We start from the raw sequence: 22,446 nt of genomic DNA on the forward strand, positions 1-22,446 counted from the left end.
GGACAGTCGTTCAAATGGCCAGGCACATGCGCCGCCCTCAGCGAACGCAGGTGCATCTGAGACCAAATAAGGAGGCGTTCCGTCAGATTGCAGAGATTTCTGGATCTGACACCGCCCTGACGGTTTACATAGGATAACACCGACATGTTGTCCGAGCCGACAAGAACATGTTGGTCCTGTATGAATGGGAGGAAGCGCTTCAGCGCGTTCTCGAACGCTATCATTTCCAGACAGTTTATGTGAAAACACTTCTCTTGGTCTGACCACTGGCCGAAGACCGGTCTGCCCTCGAACAGCGCGCCGCAACCCGAGTTGGACGCGTCTGTCGAAATGACTTTCCGATAAGAGATGGTTCCCATCATCACTCCCTGCTGGTACCAGTCGGTTCTGGGCAATGGCTGCTCGCTGAAAGCCGAAACCGGCTGATTTATGTGAGATGTCCCAATCACAAGGGATGGGGAACATTCTTTTTTCACTTTTTGACGCGCGAGCAGCGCTCCGGGTGGAAAAGCTTCCTGTAAGCGTGAGCGCGGGCACGAGACTTACAAGTGTAGTTGACGCCCGATCATAATGGATGGGGAGCGTCTTATTAATGCCCTGCGTTTTGTGATAACACTTAAACGCGCGGGCGGAGCCCGGGGGGAGGTTTCTGTTAGCAAGCGTGAACGCTCTCTGGCGGGCACGAGACATTCATAACCTGCTTTTTTTGATCGTGTAACAGAGCGGGCAGATAGTGGGCACAGACCTGTGGACACATTTCTTACATTCAACACTCGAGCGGCTTTTCTGCGCTTTATGAGAGTGTGCTCTGTGAGTGACATGAGATTCGAAGTGCTTGTGTGTAGGGGTGAACACTGGGGCGTGGGCACTTTCACTACACTTAAAACACAGACGGCGTGAGCCGGACCAGACATTATACTCTTTTTGAGATTTCTCTGGGTCGCCATGAAAATGGCGTTTGTGTGCAGGCGAGAGGGTGAACAAACCGGCTCGTTGGCTGCTAAATGAACCACTGCAGTAGCCTATTTGAAGGGGACTGACAGGGAAATAAACTTTGATGGCGGTCCGGCCGCAGCGGGACACGCGCGTCTTTTCGGAGGCGATGTGTCTGTTAGTAAGCATGAGCGCTCGTGAGCGGGCACGTAACTTACATTCTTAACCTGACATGTATGAGGCTGTTCTGGCCGTGTGACAGAGTGGGCAGAAAATAGGCGTGAGTACAGAGTTGTGGGCACGTTTCCTACATCTAGCACTCGAGCGGCATTTGCCAGCTTTATGAGAGTGGGCTCTGCGTGGGGTATCGTGTTTGTGTGTAAGGGTGAACACCGAGATGTGGGCACCTTTTCTACATTCAAGACACCAATGGCGTGAGCCAGATAACCAGACATTATACTCACTTGAGATTTCTCTGGGTCGCCGCAAGAACGGCGGATGTGTGCAGGCGGGCGGGTTGCATTACCGGCTCGTTGGCTGCCAAATACACAGCTGCAGTAGCCTTATCTAAGCGTACTGACAGGGCGAGACATTTCGACGGTGGCGCGCAGCAGAGAGCTCGAGAGGGGTCTGCATGACGCGCGAACGGGTACGCGAGGGCGGGGTAGCTCTCTTGTAACGTAAAGAGAGCTAGCCGCGTGCTCGTTGGTCGAGCAGAACTGTATGAAAATTTCTGCTCTTACCACGGATCCAGTACTTCGCGTAAGTTGATGCCCGTCCGGGTCATGTAGAGAGCTCGAGAGGGCTCTGCATGACTCGCGAACGGCGACGCGAGGGCGGGGTAGCTCTCTTGTAACGTAAAGAGAGCTAGCCGCGTGCTCGTTGGTCGAGCAGAACTGGGAACAGTGTTTGTATGAGGGCGCGCGCACAAGTAGTGGGCACGGGACCTACATGTGACACAGATGATGCCCGTCCAGGTCATGCAGAGAGCTCGAGAGGGCTCTGCATGACGCGCGAAACGGGGGCACGAGGGCGGGGAAACTCTCTTGTAACACAAAGAGAGCTAGCCGCGCGGCGCTGTGGTAAAAGACTTCGATTCGAGCCCGCAGGGTCCTCCATCGAGAGGGCGAGGCTGCGTGTTCCTGGCCCAGGCAGAGAGCGCAGATGGGCGGTCTCCAACGCTGAGCGGCTCTGCACGAGCCATAGGAAGTGCAAGACATCTTGAAAAAGACGTCTCACTGCTCTTTTAGGAAGTGTAGAACACAGAATACAGAGATAAAAGGATATGTCGCCGGATAGCGTAGCTCGCACGGATGGCTGAAGGTGGCGAAGACGGCCGGCTTCCTCAGCGCTGTCCTAAGCTGGCTGTTTCGCTTGTTCGACGGCGGCGGTGGCTTCTCTCAGATCCAGATCCAAAATCAGGGAAGTCAGCCTACAGCCCCTACTTTTATATGCTAAGCCACGCCCATTCTGGCGGGCTGTGACGCTATGAAGGCGCGGGCGCCCTTCATTCGGCGTGACGTCACGTCGGGCTCGCTGGTAGGCTGCAGCAGTTGTCCGCAGGGAAGCCAATGAGCACGCGAAATGGCCTGCTCTAGGTCTGCTAGCTGCTGCACTGCGTTGACAATGAATACAAAATTAAGGATAATTTTATGGCTTCAATATCTCGAGAAGATGAATCTTTCCCGTAGTGTAAGCTAAACTTACGCAATACGAGAGAACCTCTCGTAAGATAACTATTTCACCACAAACTAAAAAAAGGGGGAATTATATTTTGCATTGTAACATTTTTGATAGTCAGGTACCACAAGTAATAATCCCATACATTTACTCCATCTATATATAGAATTGTAAAGAAAACTTTCAAGACAGACCTATCATGATCTCTGAGACTAAGCAATAACATAGGCTGCCGTACAAATCCAAAAACAGTAACTACTTATTTTATGAAAATATGAATAATGGTTGCTTAGACTATGATCTTTCCAGTGACAGACAGTGCTCAACTACAGTCAGATTAAGAGAAAACTGAATTTTCAGGTCCAGTGTTGGTGTAGTTCAGGGGTCGGCAACCTAAGGCACGCGTGCCAGCACTGGCACGCGGAGGGTTAATCGCTGGCACGCAAGCAAGCGCGAGAGGGGTGTATGTATTTCATTCAGATAAAGTAGCCTACCTCCCACCTATATACAGATCTACATATTGATGTAATAATTCCTTGTAGTAACAACTTGTTTTATTAAGTTAGGAGTTATTAATATTATTAAAGTGTGAGTATTAAAATGCACAAGTCAATGAAAGCGTGCAGCTCTAACAAACCATTGGTCAGAGTGGTCGCGCTGACCATTGCGCATCAGCGCAAACAACTTATCCAACTGACACCTTAAAGCTCGTTCCGCTGTAAATAGTTAATGCTATAAATTTCAACCAAGTGTACAGAGTCCCTATTAAACATTCCATAAATATTAAAATGACTGTGATGCATGTGGAAACTCCGTTCATGCGTACCTGATCAGTTCATGTTTTTTCTCTGATTGGAAAGCAATCCAATGGTGAGACAAATGCCCTCTGATTGAGAGCACACTTTTACATATTCCAGATGAAAATGAACAAAATGCATATATGCACTATATATGCTTGTTGAAGTCACAAATGTAAATTTTACTCCTCCCAAATTGGTAAAAAAAAAAACAAACATGCGAGTGTTATAACGGCTCCCAGTTTATGGATATGACAGCGCTGCTGCAACACGCATCTCTTCAGCAAGCCGACGTGCAAACTGCGCAAATGAAACTGAAAGTTTAGCTTACATTGTGAAGCTCAACACACAGTTGTCTTCATTAAAAGTAGTGAGATGCAGTTATGTTGCCAAGTGGAAGTGTAACACTTTTAACAATACTGAAAGAAGTCAGTAAAAACACGAATGACCAGGTCCAATCTGTTCTTCAAAGTCTAATTTAGGCCTGAAAACAAAGATGACAAATTTAAAACAAATTTCATGAGAAACATTTTAATTTCTGTACTATTTCTGTGTTAGTCATTATGAATATTTAAAATATGTTTATTTATACAGGGGGGGGGGGTTATGGCACAGTGATGAACTCGGAAACTTAATAATGGCACTTTATGACAAATAGGTTGCCGACCCCTGGTGTAGTTATTGCCTTTGCTGGGCGGTGCACTTTTGTAAAAATCAGAAGTCAGTGTGATTTCACCAATCAGAGAACCGTAATGCCTGGTTCAGATTACACGATTTTTTTGGTCTTTTACGATAGTCACTGTGTCAGATTACGCGATTTTGACTCCTAAAATCTTGTCGTGTCGTGGACAAGAAACATGTCAGACTACACGTTGCTTCCTGACCAGTCATCGCGTGCCGTCTTTAACGATGCGCGTGATGTCATTGAGAAGGCGAAACTATAGCAAGTGACTTCCAGAAACGAACGTAAACAAACAATGGATGTGGCGGTGAGTGTTGTATTGGCTGTCCTGTATTCAGAAAACTTAAAAAAAAGAAAGAAAACCCGACAATGGACACGTTCCTGGATTGCTCGAAGAGGAGAGTATTGGCTGTCAATCCTCCAAAGAGAACTTGAGGTAAAATATTGTTTTCTTACGAACCTTTCCTCCATGTCATAACTCCACCTAGTAGCACCATCGTCTCTCTTTCGTTTCGCCATTTTTGAAAGTTGTGTATGGAAAAGCTTCTGTGCTCCTATTGGTCAACCTCATACATGTGACGGAACCCGTCGTGGACGACCGTTAAAAAAATTAAACATGCTAGTCTTTTTGTCTTGATGTCGTGAAGCATCGCAGACGTGACGTAGGTTGTCGCCCACTATGACACACTATACGAGATGATACGATCGAATCTTGCGTCCCGACGCCCGTTGTCGTTTACGAATCCCCACGAGACCCTACGTCAAACGGATCGTGCCAAAATAGGGCTAAAATCGTGTAATATGAACCAGGCATAAGAGAAACAAGAACTGTGGTAAAAAAGATCAGTGGGGGTCACTGACACATTGCGAATTACGTAACCGAATTAGTCTCCCAACATTCTCAAACTACTTGTATATATTTTGCAATAAACTATACTGCACTTCATACTTCTTTTCATAATACTACTTATAAAAAGAGTATTGCACTATCAAACCATTCTGCATTTAATTATGTTACACATAATTATGATGGGATACACAAATCAGTGTCTCTTAAAGGAATAGTTCACTTAAAAATGAAACTTCTGTAATCATTTACTCACCCTCCAGTTGTTTCAAACCCGTATGAATGTCTTTCTTCTGCTGAACACAAAGGAATATATTTTGAAGAATGTCGGTAACTAAAACAGTTGATGGGCCCCACTGACTTCCATAGTATTTTTTGCCCTACTATTGAAGTCAATGGGGTCCATCAACTGTTTGGTTACCGACATTCTTCAAAATATCTTCCTTTGTGTTCAGCAGAAGAAATTCATACAGTTTTGAAACAACTTGAGGGTGAGTAAAAGATGACAGCCTGTTCATTTTAAAGTGAACTATTCCTTTAAAGATATATTCCTTGTTTTACCTCATAAAAGTACACAAAGCATTCCGGTAGCTCAAACAGAAGAGCATGATGAAAGCATTGCCATGGTCATGGTTTTGATTTCCAAGGAATGCTTGAACTGAAAATATGTATACCTTGAATGCAATGCAACTTGCTTAGGATAAAAGCATTTGCCATGTAAATAAAGAGATAAAATGTACATAGTAAATATTGTTGGCAAATGTAATTAAGTTCCCTTTCAAGGGAACTTCGAGCTGCGTCAAACGCTGCGGGAACGCCCCTGCGTTGTGCGTCATGAAGCACGTATGGAATCAGCCCAATGGAGAGATGAAACGTCATAGGCGGGTGACGTCATCGACCAGGAAACTATAAAGCACCCCAAAAACACAAGCGCATTAGCTTCTGTGCTTTCAGTCGCGCTACATGTGAATCTGTCCCTGTGTGATATTGTCTGTCTTACATACCCTGCACCACACAAACAATTTATCCCTATATATATATATATTGAGAGATTATGGCGGACGAACAGCAGTTTAGAAAGTGTGTTCCTCCCTGCTCGCGTTATTTAACGAGCGGGGATACACATGATCTTTGTGTTGTTTGTTTGGGAGTTCAGCATGCCCAGTTTGCTCTCGAGGGAGCAGACTGTGAGCATTGCGAGCGTTTGCCGTTAAGGACGCTCCGCTCCCGCCGATAGCTCTTTGAGGAGAGCGGTTCGGTGCGCGCTCCCCGCGGTTCGGGTCCCGCTTCTGCCGAGGCAGAGCGGCGGCGCTTATCGTGGGGATCGCAGATGGATCTCACAGCGGGGTTTGAGACGGGCTCTGCCTTATCTCTCCCTTCACCTGTGAGATCCAGTGCCTCAGTCCCGGGTTCGGAAGCACGCGCTGCGGTTTCTTCCGCTCGGGCTGAGGCACCAATGCTGCAGCTATCCAGTTCTGAGGAACTTGATGTTGTTAGTGTTGAGGGAGATGTGGAGGATTCGCCACCCCACACTCCTGAGAGTGATGAGCTTATGGAGGTGTTAACAAGAGCTGTTGAAAAACTTAATATTGAATGGCCAGTGACTAGACAGGAGTCTGTTTCTAAATCAAAGTTGGATGAGAGATTTTTGCCGTCACGTGTGCAGCCTCCACGCCGGTGCCTGCCGTTTTTCCATGATCTCCACACCGAGGTGTCGAAATCATGGAGAAAACCGGTGTCATATAGAGTGTTTAGTCCCCAGACTTCAACATACGCTAATATTATGGGAGCCAAGGCTCATGGTTATGGTGCTTTGCCTCGTGTGGAAGAGACGCTTGCGAGCCATCTCTCCCCCGAAGCAGCATCATCTTTTAAGGCACCGGCATTACCCACCAAGCCTTTAAGAAACACTTCGGCTTTGGTGGGTAAAGCATATTCGGCAGCAGGTCAGGCTGCGTCATGTCTGCATACTATGTCAATCTTGCAGGCATACCAGGCTGATCTGCTAAGGGACATGAGTGAGAGTGAGGAGGTCAGTACTGACGTAGTTCGCGAACTGCGTCAGGCTGCTGATTTATCCCTGCGTGCCACCAGAGAATCGGCCAAATTAATGGGTCGTTCTATGGCAGCTCTGGTGGCCGCAGAAAGACATTTGTGGTTAAATCAGACCAATATTAAAGAGAGAGAAAAAGCTTTTCTTTTAGATGCTCCTCTTTCTCCCATGGGGTTGTTTGGTGATGCTGTGAATTCAGTTATCGATAAATTCCAAGAAGAAAAGAAACAAACTGCAGCTTTTAAAAAGTTTCTTCCCCTTAAAGTTCATGTCCCTGGGGCTGCTGGGCGGGAGCAGCCCCGGCCGTCTTCGAGCTCATCACATAGAGCGCAGCAGAGGCAGAGTGTCGCGTCTCGTGCTCCCCCTGCTGGACAGTGGGCTCAGCCGCGACACTCTCAGCCGAAGCCTTCTCCCAGTAGAACTGATCTGAGGACAGTTATATTGGCTAAGAAGGCTTCGGCTAAGAAGAAGTCCTGACGCCAAGCCGTTCAGGATGCTGAGGGTGGTCCCCACCGAGGCGGAAAGGTGTTCACCTCTTTTTACGGTGCCCATTCCTCCTCGGTGCCCTCAGGGGCTCGTTCTGCCAACCCCGCCTTTATGCCGGGGCACAGACGATCCCAGCGAGCGCTTTCCCGAGGGACGCTCGCTCCCTCTGAGGAGGGTCTCAGAGCGGTCAGACCAGTTGTTCCCTGCCGGTGCGCCGTTACAGGGCGCTGCGTCTGCTGCTCAAGTTACACCAGAGGCCAGTCTCGAGAGGCTGGTACCCTTAGTAGAATTTCTGGCAGAGTGGAAAAGCCTTCCAAAAATATCTCATTGGGTCCTGCAGACAGTAGAAAAGGGTTATGCTATCCAGTTCAGGTGTCGTCCACCAAAATTCAGAGGGGTTCTGCACACAGTGGTGGGCCCCGAGCAGGCTCTGGTATTGGAACAAGAGGTGAAAACGCTCCTTCAAAAAGAGGCTATAGAACGGGTTCCTCCTCCCAGTTTGGAGTCAGGTTATTACAGCCGATATTTCATCGTTCCAAAGAAGGATGGGGGGTTGCGTCCAATTTTAGACCTGCGCATATTGAATCGCTCGGTAGGGAAGCTAAAATTCAAGATGCTCACTATCAAGCAGATCGTGTCTCAAATCAGGTCCGAGGACTGGTTTGTCACGATAGATCTGAAGGACGCATACTTCCATGTGTCCATCCTTCCACAACACAGGAAGTTCCTGAGGTTCGCCTTCGGGGGCGAGGCGTACCAGTACAGGGTTCTTCCGTTTGGCCTAGCTTTATCTCCCCGCACTTTCACGAAATGCATGGATGCAGCACTAGTGCCTCTGAGGCTTCAGGGCATTCGTATTCTCAATTACATCGACGATTGGTTGATTTTAGCTCAGACCGAGCAGATGGCGGTTCGGCATCGAGATGTCGTCCTCGCTCATATCAGAAAGTTGGGGTTGAGGCTGAACGCAAAGAAAAGTGTATTATCTCCTTCCCAGAAGACCACTTTTCTGGGTGTCGTTTGGGATTCGGTATCGATGCGGGCGCGACTCTCTCCGACCCGCATCGCTTCGATTCTCTCAGCTGTGAAACAAGTGAAGCTAGGCCAGCTACTCACTGTCAAGCAGTTTCAGAGACTGTTGGGTCTGATGGCAGCAGCGTCCAACGTTATACCTTGCGGCCTGTTGTACATGAGACCGCTACAGTGGTGGCTCAGGACCAAGGGATTCTCCCCGAGGGGAAATCCGCTCCGCACGTTCAAAGTCACGCGGCGCTGCCTTCGTGCTCTGGTCATGTGGAGAGAAACTTGGTTCCTATCCAAAGGTCCTGTGCTGGGGGCTCTTTGTCGTCGCATAACGCTAACGACGGATGCTTCCCTCACAGGGTGGGGGGCGGTCATGAGTGGTCGCCCAGCCCAAGGTCTGTGGCAGGATCATCATCTTTCGTGGCACATAAATTGTCTAGAGATGTTGGCTGTGTTTCAGGCTCTGAAACACTTCCTAACAGACCTGAGAGGCCATCATGTGTTAGTTCAATCAGACAACACGTCGGTGGTCTCTTATATAAATCATCAGGGGGGCCTGCGGTCTCGCCGGCTTTACAAGTTGGCCCGTCAGATCCTCCTGTGGTCCCAAGGGAAGCTACTATCTCTGAGAGCAATGTATCTCCCTGGGTATTTGAATGTGGTAGCAGACTCCCTGTCGAGGCAGGGGCCGAGGCCAGGGGAATGGAGACTCCACCCCGAGGTGGTGGAGCTCCTTTGGTTGAGTTTCGGTCGCGCCGAGGTGGACCTATTCGCTTCCAAGGAGACCACTCATTGTCATCGGTGGTTCTCCATCACTCTTCCAGCCCCCCTGGGGTTGGATGCTATGGTGCAGCCGTGGCCGAGGTCACGTCTGTACGCCTTTCCCCCGATTGCTCTGTTACCAGGAGTTCTGGAGAGGGTCCGCCGGGACGGGGTCAGTCTACTACTAGTAGCCCCGTTCTGGCCGGCCCGAGTATGGTTTGCGGACCTGATTTCTCTCCTGGACGGTTCTCCTTTGGAGCTCCCGGTCAGGAGGGATCTACTCTCCCAGGCGGGGGGCACGATACTTCACCCCCGCCCAGAATTGTGGAAACTGTGGGCTTGGCCTCTGAGGGGGCCCAGCTCATAGACTCCGGTCTCTCAACCGAGGTTGTTGAGACCATTCTTAACTCCAGAGCTCCATCGACGAGGAAGCTTTATGCCTTGAAGTGGAAACTTTTCACTTCTTGGTGTGGAGAACACCTGCAGGACCCAGTTAACTGCCCAGTGGGTGCAGTGCTGGAATTCCTGCAGGAGCGCTTCTCCACAGGGTTATCCCCCTCCACACTAAAGGTGTATGTGGCGGCACTAGCTGCTTACCACGTCCCTTTCAGTGGAGTTTCTCTTGGGAGACACCCGCTTATAACTCGTTTCCTCCGTGGCACTTTGAGGCTGAGGCCAGCAGTTCGTACGAGGGTGCCGACTTGGGATCTGGCCATTGTATTAGAAGGTCTTTCCCTAGCTCCTTTTGAACCTATCGAAGAAGTTCCCGAGAAGTTTCTCACTTTTAAGACTATCTTTTTGCTTGCTATCTCTTCACTAAAAAGAATCGGAGATTTGCGGGCTCTGTCGGTTTCACCCTCGTGCCTGGAATTTGCACCTGGCATGGTTAAAGCTTTTCTGCATCCTAGACCAGGTTACGTTCCTAAGGTTCCTACTAATATTGTTAGACCTACGGTTCTGCAGGCTTTCTGTCCTCCTCCATTTATGTCATCGGACCAGGAGAAACTTAATTCACTCTGCCCTGTTAGGGCATTAGACGCTTATGTCCACAGAGCTGCCCTGTGGAGGAAATCAGAACAACTTTTTGTATGTTTCGGGCCACCCAGGAAAGGGTGTCCGGCGTCTAAACAGAGAATGAGCAAGTGGGTGGTTGAGGCTATCTCACTTGCTTATGAGTCGGCTGGCCAGCCTTCACCTTTGGTTGTCCGAGCTCACTCTACCAGGAGTATGGCTGCTTCTAAAGCTCTTCTGTCGGGGGTTTCCCTGAGTGATGTTTGTGATGCGGCTGGATGGTCTTCACCGCATACTTTTATTAAGTTCTATGACCTAGACTTAAGCTCTACCCCTGGGGCACAGGTGCTCTCGTCCTCTGTGCGCTAGTCTCACATGACGGTCATTTGGTCCTATGGCGACGTGGGTATTCGCGTTCCCGCAGCGTTTGACGCAGCTCGAAGTTCCCTTGAAAGGGAACGTCTCGGTTACGTATGTAACCCTAGTTCCCTGATAGGGAACGAGACGCTGCGTCGCTCCGCCATACTCCCGGCACTCCCGTTAGCGCTTCCTTCAAGCCTATCAGAAGCTAATGCGCTTGTGTTTTTGGGGTGCTTTATAGTTTCCTGGTCGATGACGTCACCCGCCTATGACGTTTCATCTCTCCATTGGGCTGATTCCATACGTGCTTCATGACGCACAACGCAGGGGCGTTCCCGCAGCGTTTGACGCAGCGTCTCGTTCCCTATCAGGGAACTAGGGTTACATACGTAACCGAGACGTTTCTTTAGATTAAAAAAATATATATCTACACTTGTGACTACATACCTTAGAACCTTTCTGTTTAGAGGTTTTCCCCAACAGTTTCTCATCATCCAGTTCACACTGCTCCAGGAGGTCTAGGATATCTTCCTCCTGCAGAACAAGTCACAAACAAATGCATAAGATTGTCTTTGTTTTTCACATAAAAACTGTCTTGATATGATCACATTTTTGCACCTCACTGGTGATTTTACTGAATGTCAGGAGAAACTAAGTGTAAGTCCAATTTCCTCAAATAATTGGTTTGAAGAACTGCTCTGGATTATGATTGCTGTGGGCAATAAAACGTTAAGGAACGTTGTGAATTTGTCCAGTATATTTCTTTAAAAAAGTGAATTACACTAGATTTACTATCCCTTCGTGTTTTGTGACTTGCGAGAATGAGAGAGTTAAAACAAAGAGCTTTTAATAGCATCTTTCATTTAAGCTTCAATAGTAGTACTATGTAAGTATAATTAATTTCCATGAGTCAGTTCAAACTATATTGCACTGAATTGAGTAAAAACTTTGAATGAATGCATATCAGATTGATTTATTGGTGCATATTGATTATATATTGGTGATTATTTTTAACAATCAAAATCAATCAGTTTGCATATTGATCATATATTGTTTATTTTTAACCAAATATTTACTGTGAAATGTATATTTTTAAATCAAATTATTTGGATGAAATAATGGATGCTCTAACTGACCCTTATGAAGCGATACTATATTAAATACATAAAGATCAAGATTAAATTCCAATCTAAAACAATCAGAATACAACTGTTTTGGATATATATATATATATATATATATATATATATATATATATATATATATATATATATATATATATATATATATATATATATATATCAACTCAACTATTAGTGTGAAATCAGCAAAAAAAAAAAAAAAAACTATATATATATATATATATATATATATATATATAACTATATACAATATCATTTTAGTGAGGCCTCTTCATTCCAAAAATATTTTAAACACATTATTATCTTGTGCAAAATATAAGTAATCAAATTGAGTAATTTCTGGAAAAAAAGTCCTAAATCAAAACAGTACTTTGCATGACACCTAAACAATTTCTTGGCATAAATCAAAGCCATGTGTTTCGAGTTCAGGAATCCATCTGGAATCTGTATCCGAACCACACTTCGAGTTTAACACATCACAATCTATTCGGCATTTCTTCCTTGTCATTTCTTTCAAATAAAGCACTGTGTTGTTGACTTTGAAGTATGGGTTCACTGAAACTGCTCAGTTCACATGAGAAAAGACTCTAAATTTAAAGTTCCATGGTATTACAAATCACAGATTACTAAATCCTACCTCTAAAATGACCAATTCATTTTCCATTATATTTTATGAATTAAAACCAATGATTCAGGCAAGCAACACCAGTTAATTTAAAACAATGTAAAACTAATTATTAGTATGATTCAATATGATTAATAATTCTGATTCCAATTATAGTGTAACATTTTTGATAAATCCAGCGGTCTTTAAAATGATGTATTTCTCTTCCACAACAGTAGCACATTCACAGACTGTCTAGAGATCTCTACTGCCTAGAGCTGCCTGCAGATCCCTTGATGACACCCTGCAGTTCTTTTAAGACATCCTGAAACATCTTGCACTCTGCTCTTGGGATGAATGGTGTGACTGGTCTGAAAACATTATTTATAGATTACCTACAATAGTGGACTTAAAATATCTTGGAAAGGGCTTTAAATCCCTTCTCAGACTCATAAGCCTCTACAACTTTCCTTCTGGGGGGGGGTTCAGGCAGTTCTTTTGATATCGGCATGACGTACTCCAACACTTATGACCAAACCAGACCAGTTTGTTGAGGTTTATAAAAGGTTAGCCTTTCTCTTGCACTTATTCTAACTAATTGGTGCATTTAATTGGGTACTTGATGTAGTCATAAATTCCAAGGGTCATTTGATAAATATATATATATATATTTTTTTTTTTAGAAATATCAAAATAATTCAGAAACGCGTTAGGTGTTTTCAATTTAATACCATTATTATTTTAATTAATATTTAATAACGTCAAAAAATAACTTGTATATTTCAGTGTATAATAATATTTTAGTCATTTGACATGAGAGATATTATTAAGCTTTGAATCTAAAACTAAATTTTAATCTAAAAAGGGCCTTAGTGTCTGTCAACTGGTTCATACAAATAAATCCAGTCCAAACAAAACAAGATTGGATAATGACAGTAGTTCAGATGAGAAAAGGGCAGGCGTGCAGCTGTATAAACAAGCAATAAATATATTTTGGAGACAGTCTTAAGAATTTGATCAATATTGTTCTGAATCTGCTTCTGAATCAAAAATTTTCTCTGATGTGACTCTGATGTTTCTCCATTACAAATGTTGCATGCTTTTCAAGCAAAAACATTACCCCAGCTGTAACTCAATAAGCCAGGCATTGATCTGTTGTTCTGGCACAGATGGAGAGAGATTTTAAGTGCATTAAACTCGGTTCTTTTGCTCATCGCCACCTTCCATTGTTCCCCAAATTCAGAGTAAGACTTATTTTTCAGGCAGTAGGTGAAGAGAAAAAAGCTCACAATAAGCCAACACTGACTGCAGGTGATGTGTCAATATTTGCCAGTGTTTGCTACCGTTAGATGTTTATGAAAAGTGTTTTTGTTACCTTGATTTAGGTCAATTTTGGGGATATTCTTTTTAGATAGGCCTTAAGCATCATTTATGGCAGGGATGGTGGAAATATATGAAATAGCTTAATTCAGGTGTGTGTCTAATGCAGAGGACGCATCTTCAAAAGTTTTCATTTTGTTAGTGTGTGTTACAATAAGTTGCGGTGAGGTGCTGGAAATTACTGAATTGGTAGTTGTGAAAAGCAAGGTAACAACAGAGCAACGTTCTCTCCCGTATACACAGCTATTCGCAGCTTGTTAGGCGTTCTTAAGAAATCAAACCAGGCTCATTGGAAAAATGTGCCTGTGCCACATTTCCTTAATATACTTGATATTGTTAACAAACAGCAAATGTTACATCAAAACAGATTTGCTGAAGCAACCATGGTATTTTAGCTTGCTTCAACATGTCTTTGAGCTCTTTTATCAAGACTTGAGTTTCACGTGACTCGAGTACCCTAATACTCTGCATCGCAAGTTTACCAGGTGATCTACTGAGCAAGTCTACTACATGGGAAAAGCTACACATATGTGGTTATGTGATGATGCAAACATCCACACTTATTAGTTTACAAATGATGCACTCTGATAAAATAGTTTTAGGTCATAACATAGTATTGTGCGAGGAACCAAGTGAAAATAAGTCTTTATTAATCGATAATCTGCCCCTGTAATCAGAATTTTGTGTGAAAAGGAATACAAGTTGTTGCTGTTTAACTGCCTTTAGTGTTAATATCAGCTGGAAACTCCATGGATTTGTATTGGAAAATTTTTTGAGTTTTGCAAAAATGTCATTCTTCCAATGAGCCTGTGTTGAAAGAAACAAAATGCAAACAAATGTATCGGCATTCCTTTTACACGTTTACTGATGTACAGAACACATTTTGTTTTTAAAATAAAATGTTATATTAGTATAACCATTGTGTCGCACTCAAAATTAAAATATTACCACTAGAGCAGTTCTCAACATTTTTGATTCCAAGACCCCTGGTTGTCCAACACATTCAATATACGCTGATATTTTTCTGGTATTTCTGTTGTAATTATGATTTATAAATATATGAATTAACCACAATTTATTTTGTCTTTTCAGAAGATATGTTCTGTATGTTATTGTTCTTCTTATTAAAAAAAAAAGTTACTGAGGGAATATAAAAGTAATACAACATTTTGTGATATTATTTTTACATTTTAATTTAGATTATTTTAATATACAGTATATATATATTTTTTTTTTTTTTTTTTTTTTTTTGAATTTTACATCCTGGGGCCCCCTTTGAAGCTTGCTAAGGCCCACTGTTTGAGAGCTATTGCACTAGAGTTAATCATTGGAAGTATAGTTTACTGAAAAAATACAAATCTGTCATCCCCTTCATGTAATTTCTAACCAATAAGACTTCAGTTCATCTTCAGAACACAAAGACTTGTTCAATGTTATCTCATAATTTCAGTCCATCCATTGACAAAACCAAAAAGCATCAGAAAGGACAAAAATTAATCCACATCAATGGAACAATTTATTCTAACCTCAACGATGACAGAATTTTTGAATCAACTATCCTTTAAAGTCATTTATCTAATGACCTAAAGAATTTATTGTTTACCTTACTCAAATGTATTTTGGACATTTTTTGATTTTTCTAATAATAATGTTATATTAGTCTATGGACATGAGAAAATCGGATCTGACAGTCCCTGATATCTGTCAGTCTCAGTCTCTGATATCATTTTATTAACAAAAGTTGTATAATAATGAATTATCTAAGAAGTCATTGGCTACTAACAATTTTTAGTGGCATCAATTTGATTTTCATGACCATTTCCACCCTGTCTGTGATCCATGGCATTATATTGATCGTTTTTTTTTGTTTTTTGTTTTTTTCTGCTGTGCTTCTAAAATGTAAATGAATCTTTGCATATGAAATGAGAAACAATGCTTTGCTTTGAGCCGTGAACTGTGAGTTTGCTTCCGGGTCCAGTATAGTTCTGTCCTTGCTGCCTGCTGCATCTTTCAAAAACAGCCTTTTTGCACCGACTGCATTACATTATGACAGCTAAACTGTGCACTGTGGACGTAAATTTGGCTGGTTATTGTAATCCAGTGATTCTGGAGCAACGCCTTTTGCAGCGACAGTAAAGAGTAATGTGATTGCTTTTTAGACAGAGTAATTACTAAAGTATTCCCATGAAAAACTAGAAAAGTAATTAGTACTAATGACTTATTTTGAGTAACTTCCCAATCTCTCTGTAAATTTGTGAGAATTAGACAGGCCCTAGACTAATGTTAAATGTTCAGGGTTGCTGAAAGTCTGAAGCTACAATACATAAACACACTGACAGACAAAAAGGTCAAAACCCACAAGGCAATGGCACAAACTCAGGGCTCTTGAATCTTGCCCAAATAAGCCAGACACTAGATCCGTAGAAAATGGCTCATACACTCCCATGTCATATCAACAAAGTTCCTGACTCAAAACTACAACCTGCCTAACAACCATCTCCATTCAAATGCATGCGCAACCCCACTCCAATGCTAGACTTCAGATTCCATCAATGTGTGCTATGAGGATGAAACCCTTCCAACAATATGCCACATTCATTTGCATGGGTACTAAGATCCGGCCTTGAAATTCCCTCTAAAATGAACATCCAGAGGTTTCAGAGAGGTTGTACAATAATGAATTCCATCTGAATAGAGAATTGGAGAGCAGAGGCTTTCATAAAAATAAAAAAAAAGAGAAACAATGCTCAGAAATGCAGTGGGACAATTTGTATAAAAGGCTAATAAAGCTTTTAAAAATTTGCTTAACAATTACATTTTTATAGTTTATTATAAAAAAGTCGTATTTGTCAGCAAACAGAAGGATGTAACACAAAGGTAACTTCCACAAAGGGCGTTTATTTACAGGTAAGTGCAGGATAGAAACGATGCAAGCAGGTGGGAGACTGAGTTCATTAAATAGAAGCAAACACTTAACTGTGAATAACAGTTCTTAACCCTTTAGGCGGCAGAGGTTTTTTCCTAAAACGTTTGATTTTGACATCTTAATTTCAAAAGGCTATATCTTAAAAGTGATAAAAGATAGAGACTTTCTGTAAATTAGAGAAACATTAAGGATGACCCAAAGTTTATGTAGGGATTAAATTTTCCCATCTAATTTCCATAATATGACGCCATATGGTGGTGGCCATCTTGGATTCTAGAATTTTCATGAAAAGTCACATATTTAAATGATAAAATGCAGAACTTCTTTCCCCCAAACATGTCCCTCACCTTCTGTATGCTATAATACACAATACTGAATGCTCAGGTAAATAGTAAGTAGTGAACAAACTGTGTAAATCATTACTAATAAATGGTAGAAACAAACCATATGCATGTAGCGGTTGGCCTTTTGCTGTAGAGATTTTCCATTTACTACATACAGTAGGCACTCTGATTCCATGTATGGGGCACATATATATTATTCATATGCTTGCGATACACTATGCATAATAGCCCCTCTGCCCCGTGTCACACCGCCTCTGCTCCTGCTACTAGCAGCGCGGCCAGATCTGCCTCGCGCGCACACCGAGTGTGCAGAGCTCGGACTACTGTCATTGTCATTGTGCTTTGTTTAGGGCTATACTTTCACTTTCAGAATCACAGTCATCTTCTGAAGGCAGATATTCCCCTTCCGAATCAGGGTCCGCGAATAGAAGACCCAACACTTCATTGCGGGTAAGCTTTATTGATGCCATTAGATAATAATAATAATAATAATAATAATAATAATCTAATGCAAATACTCGCTGACATTGACAATATTGCTCTGATAAATTGGCTCACTCGCACACTAGCTCCACTTTTGTTCGCACTGATTCAATGCGCTCTAGCTCGAAGATTTTGTATAGAAGCATGACGTTTTTTTGAATCGGGGATGAAGTATGACATGTCTGCCATCTAGTAGAGGGGAGGTTTAACGAAATTTGACACCCTATTTGACAAAATCGGCCATTTTATTCAGTGCTGCATCTTGTCGAGTAAACTGGACCGTGGCGCCATAAGGGTTAATATTATATAGGTGCAGACTGATGCAAACTGGAAGGCTGGAGACTGAAGAGGACTGAAGATGAATGATGATGACTGAAGACGGAAGATGACTGATGATGACTGAAGACGGAAGATAATAAAAGACAGGATCGTAACTGGTAAGTATCACAGGAAGATAGTTGGGTAAGTATCTCAGTATGGATCAACAGGTAAGTAAACATGCTGGTGTCCAACGAGACCAAACAATGAGATTATGCAAGGTGAGTGCTTATCAAAGGCAGAGAAAAAGACCACCTCATCAGAGCAGACAAACCTAACCCCAGGCAGATCGGTTGGCTAGAGACTATCAGGAGGATTAGCTGGCTTAAAGTATGGAAGGGCAGTTGGCTTGAGATCGTCTGGAAGAGCAGCTGGCTTGAGAACGTCTAGATGGGTGACAGGCTTGAGAACATCTGGATGGGTGACAGGCTTGAGAAAGTCTGGAGTACCAGTAGTAAGCCGGGTGTCTGGAGTGGCGACTGGCTTGTTGACGTCTGGAGTACCGGCTGGAAGACGGGCGTCTGGAGTGCCAGCTGGCTTGTTGATGTCTGAAGGGCTGATTTTGACAGACCTAATAAAAAGAGGACAAACAGAGTTCAAGGGCAGCCATCAAGGCTGCGACGAGGGGACCTTGATCGGCCCATGTGGCCTTGGCAAGGGGACTTTGATCGGCCTCTGTGGCTGTGGGGAGGGAATTTGATCAGCCTCTGTGGCCGCGATGAAGGGACTTTGATCGACCTCTGTGGAAAGAGGACAACCTCCGTGGCTACATCAAGGCAAACTGGAAATTCCGGTATGACCTTCTTAGCAGCAAACAGGACACAGGACAAACAGGAAACTTGGGAACAACCTCCGTGGTCGCATCTAGACAGACAGGAAACTCAAGAATGACCTTCTTAGACACATCAGGGCAAACAGGAAACTCAGGAACAGCCTCTGTGGTCGCATCTAGAAAGATAGGAAACTCAAGAATGACCTTCTTAGTTGCATCAGGGAAAACAGGAAACTCGGGACCGGCCTCCGTGTTCACATCTAGACAGACAGGAAACTCGAGAAAGACCTTCTTAGTCACACTCGGGCACACCGGAAATTCTGGAACGACCTCCGTGGTCACATCTGAACAGACCAAAAATATGGGAACGACCTCTGTGGTCACTTTAGGGCATACAGGAAACTGGGAAACAACCTCCATGGTCGCATTTGGGCAAACAGGAAACTCGGGAGCGACCTCCGTGGTCGCATATGGGTAAACAGAAAACTCGGGAACAAACTCAGTGGTCGCTTTAGGGCATACAGGAAGTTCATTGATGAATAGCGCAACTTCGATAAGAGTTTGAGAGCAGTGTGCAGCCCAAACACACATGACGACCCCTACCGTAACGGGTAGAGCAGTCAGTAGTAGAAGGGTCTCTGAATCCCACGGATTTGGAACTATATGGCTGGGTTCAGGCATGATGGCACTGACATCAGGAGACTCAGGCATAGAATCCAGGATAGTGGGGAACTCTGCCATGGTGGCCATGTTGGTTGAGGACTCTGATGGTAGAGCACTCACTGTGCTGTCAGAGACTCAGGACTGAACTCTGGGGCTGGAGTCATCACTGGACTCTGGTCAGGGGCTGGAGCCATAAAAGCGATAAAAGATTGCGATCTCGATTCAACTCCCCACGCGATCTTAATCCTGCATTTATACGATTCTGCCAATGATATTAAACGAGATAACGCGCCATAACTAACAGCGGGCGCGATGACGCCTTGACGTCACATCGGGTATTGCGAAAGCCAGATGTGTGTGTGCTAGTTGCATCACAAGAACAACGCATGCGACAGTCGATAAACGTGTCTTGACTTGAGAAGAAACCAAGTAGAGCAGAAGAAAGAGTGAGGCAGAGCAAAGTGCAAGTAGGTCTGATGATAAGAACCCTGACGTTGTTTTAGTACCGAAAAGAGGATCTTTTTCCAAAGTGTGGCCTTTTTTTTTCGTTTCAAACCAGATGATGCTGCTCAGCAAAGCATACATTGCAGGCAATGTTTAAATTGTTTTACACCGAAGGGTAACGCCACCAATCTGTTAAATAATCTGAAACGTCAGTATGAGATGGTTAAAAACAAAACTGCTCAATCACGAAGTACCAGCGGCTAGACGAAACAAACGTCTATAAAAGCAATGCTATTCAACGCAACACCATACCAAAAATGTTGACAGGCTACTGTTTCTTCCTAAAAATCTTTAATAGGTCTAGCCTGGCAACCTTTGAATGTTGTCAATGTTTAATTGTAATTTTTCATTTATTTAAATATTACATTCTTTTTGTTTACTGCATTTGTTTAAATTTGACTGAAGAAAAGAGTATTATGTCTTATTTTGTTTCTATCTTGTTTGGCAACCTAATGTTCAGGGTTTTTAGATCTTTAAAATAATAAAGCTTTTCAGAATCGTGAGAGAATCGTGATCTTTATTCCAAGCAAAAAAATTGTGATTCTCATTTTAGCCAGAATCGTGCAGCTCAATAAGAAGTTAATATTTAGTTTCTAATCAATTTTGTCAATGAAAAGACATATTACCTATAAAGCCAGATTAGAACTGTTGTACGTCTCCGAGCAACAAACAGCGGTGTTTCATTTCTGAATTAATCTGCATTTTGAGCTAATCAATCAGGTGAACCAAAGATTCAATGTCCCATTCATAATGAGAGACATTTACTTAATTCCTGAATGAATCAGTTGTTTTAATAAATCGAATGAATGAATGACTCAACGACTTTTACAGACATTTACCACCACCTACTGGCAGTTCAAGTTTCTTATTTACAGCATCATTTCATAAAAAAAGTCTTATTTTGATCATTTCACATTTTCTGAATAGTTTGCCCAAAAATTTAAAATCTGTTTATTTACATTTACTCACCCTGTAAGTTTCAAACCTGTATGACTTTCTTTCTTTTTTTGTGGAACATAAAGATATAAGATATTTTGAAGAATTTCGGAAACCAAAGTGTTTTGGACTACACACATGTATTTAACCCTCTGGGGACGGATTGGGCGGTACCGCCCAAAATGACATACTTTTACAAATGTGTAATTATCTTAAAAACTATTAATGATAGAGAGGTGCGGTCTTTTTTGCCGTCTTCCTCAGATTCCGCTGAAAACAGTGATAACAAACGTACCCAGCTTGTATACACACTTCCTTGATGCGCAATACCACTTCGTCAAAGGCCAATGAAATCGATGTTGTTTGGCAGATTCACGAGCAACAACCAATGGAAAAAATGCCGATGGAGGAATATTTTTCTTACCCAATCAGAGGAAGGTTACCATGGCGTATTCTAGCAAATCGGAGGACTCTGTTGCCTTGCAAGGGGTGGTACTATATACTATTACGCAAACAGCGTTGAGTGGCAGAGACGACAGAAAGCGAACGGACGCCTCGAGTATAAACAAGGCTTTACGGAGTGAGAGCGCACAGAGAAATGAGAGAGAGACAGAGCAATTATAATATATATATATATATATATATATATATACATACAATTATAGCATTATTTATTGTTTTAGCACTTTTATGATGGCAAGCAGTAAACGATTTACGGTGGAACAAGCTCTGGAACAATTACTGGAGAGTGACGAGGAGAAAGCATTGCTTAGAAAATTCTAAGCATTCCTAAGAAAAACGCCTGGGACTATTTGTAAATAAAGTTAAATTTTTCATTGTTCTTTACACATTTTATTTAACAATTACACATGTCTGTCAAGCAAAGGCTTTGACAAATATATTTTTTGTTCAAAAACTGTTCACTATTGTTGTGTGATGTGTGATTTACAGAAAAATTAATACAAAAATTTAATTTCCGTTTCTGAAATTCTCTAGTTTATGGTACATTTTCACTCATACTTCCTTTATAAACATATTACATGTGTGCTTATGTTAGCTTAGGGTCTTCTGAATCCATAGATACCAAACAGATAGTGTTCCATCTCCATTACATATAGTTTATAAGCCCAAATGCAAAAATAGAGAAAACGGACCAAAAAGAGCTTAGTCCCCAGAGGGTTAAATACTAATTCAGAGGCAGCTTGAAAACAAAAAAAGGCCGCTGTAGTCTAAAAGTTTATGTGTAATAATGTGATGTTTAGTCTGTTTTGGTTTTGTTTTCAAATACTTTTAGTTCGCTTTTCTTTGTGTCCTGTGTTTCCCGCTCATCCTTTTTTGTCATGGTTATTTATTATGTTATTAATTTCTGCAAACCTGTTTTCACTTAAGTTCGTTATCCTTTGTATATAAGAACGTCTCAGGTTACTATTGTAACCATAGTTCCCTGAGAACAGGGAACGAGACGATGCGTCCATCGACGCCATGGGAACGCCCCCAGCGTGACTGCGTCTGAAGCATCTATGTCAACTAGTCCAATGGAAAGAATGAGCGTCACGGGCGGGTGACGTCATGACCAGGAATTGATAAAAGCACATCCGGTGCAAACCGGCATTAGCTTCGAAAATTGCCGAAGCAAGCCGATCACAGGGATGCAGGAAGTATGGCAGGGTGACGCATCGTCTCGTTCCCTGTTCTCAGGGAACTATGGTTACAATAGTAACCTGAGACGTTCCCTTACGA

General features: G+C 43.0%; 1 protein-coding gene across 1 annotated transcript in view; it reads right to left on the reverse strand.

Moving 5' to 3' along the window:
• Window positions 1-22,446, reverse strand: part of ttll7 (tubulin tyrosine ligase-like family, member 7) — a 172,684-nt gene that overhangs the window by 27,147 nt on the left and 123,091 nt on the right. Inside the window, exon 14 of the mRNA XM_077202804.1 lies at window positions 11,082-11,168. Within this exon, the coding sequence (XP_077058919.1) occupies window positions 11,082-11,168 (87 nt within the window). The remainder of the gene's footprint in view (window positions 1-11,081; window positions 11,169-22,446) is intronic.

This window comes from Siphateles boraxobius, unplaced genomic scaffold, assembly GCF_051911475.1.
Source record: "Siphateles boraxobius isolate OS27281-9 unplaced genomic scaffold, OSU_SipBor_1 5, whole genome shotgun sequence".
Lineage (NCBI taxonomy): Eukaryota > Metazoa > Chordata > Actinopteri > Cypriniformes > Leuciscidae > Siphateles > Siphateles boraxobius.